The 916-nt window shown below is 43.6% G+C and overlaps 1 protein-coding gene across 1 annotated transcript in view; it reads left to right on the top strand.

Moving 5' to 3' along the window:
- The window catches only part of LOC107576483 (leucyl-cystinyl aminopeptidase-like), a gene marked incomplete at its 3' end in the record, with an annotated part of 18612 nt that extends 17735 nt beyond the window's left edge, over window positions 1-877 (top strand). Inside the window, exons 6-7 of the mRNA XM_016262651.1 lie at window positions 6-578; window positions 739-877. Of these exons, the coding sequence (XP_016118137.1) occupies window positions 6-578; window positions 739-877 (712 nt within the window). The remainder of the gene's footprint in view (window positions 1-5; window positions 579-738) is intronic.
- Window positions 878-916: the final 39 nt, after the last annotated feature.

Below are 916 nucleotides of genomic sequence, written 5' to 3'. Positions count from 1 at the left end.
CGCAGCATTGCCTCATCCTACACCCGCCAGCAGCATTCTGGATCGTGCTTGAAGCCTTCGACTAAGACAACGGTGGTAGGTGTTCTCATCCTGGTGCTGGTGGCCTCCATGTTTATGGTCATCTACTTCCTGCCAGGCTGCACTTTCACCAGAAAAGGCTGCCAGAAGACCAATTCGACCATGGACAGCATCTATCCCATTTCCACAAGTGGTGAACGTTTCCCATGGACCGAGTTGAGGTTACCGCCTAGTGTGCATCCTGTGCATTACAATATTTCACTCCATCCCAACCTGGCCCTCATGACCTTCCAAGGCTGTGTATCCATCTTGGTGCAAGTGTTGCATGAAACAAAGAATATTGTCCTTCACAGTTCTGATATGAACATAAGCAAGGTCACTTTTGAAGGTAAAGAGGTCCACGTCCTGGAGTACAAACCTTGGCAGCAAATCGCCATCAAATTTCCAGAAGATCTTAAGAAGGGACAGTATGTTTTGAACATTAATTACACAGCAAAGCTCTCCAACAGCTATGATGGCTTTTACAACAGCTCATATGTCGACACAAATGGTACAAAAAGGTATTTGCAGCCCAATTAACCTTTGTGTAGCCTTCTGAACAGTTGGGATACATTTGAATGAACTATTCAGCTTCAGTGTATTGATTGACAGTTACTTCTACTTAGTTATATCTTTATGCCTCTCAGACACATCCTTTAATTCACTCCATCTTTCTTCTAGAGTTTTGGCCGCTACTCAATTTGAGCCCTTGGCTGCTCGCAAGGCTTTCCCTTGTTTTGACGAGCCAGCTTTTAAATCAACTTTTACAATTAAGATGACCAGAGAACGCAAGTACATCAGCCTTTCAAACATGCCCAAGGTGGTTATTTTTGATTGATTGATTGATTGATTGATTGAT

This window comes from Sinocyclocheilus grahami, unplaced genomic scaffold, assembly GCF_001515645.1.
Source record: "Sinocyclocheilus grahami isolate Dianchi unplaced genomic scaffold, SAMN03320097.WGS_v1.1 scaffold3768.1, whole genome shotgun sequence".
NCBI classification, from domain to species: domain Eukaryota; kingdom Metazoa; phylum Chordata; class Actinopteri; order Cypriniformes; family Cyprinidae; genus Sinocyclocheilus; species Sinocyclocheilus grahami.
This window is presented reverse-complemented; position numbering and strand designations above follow the sequence as displayed.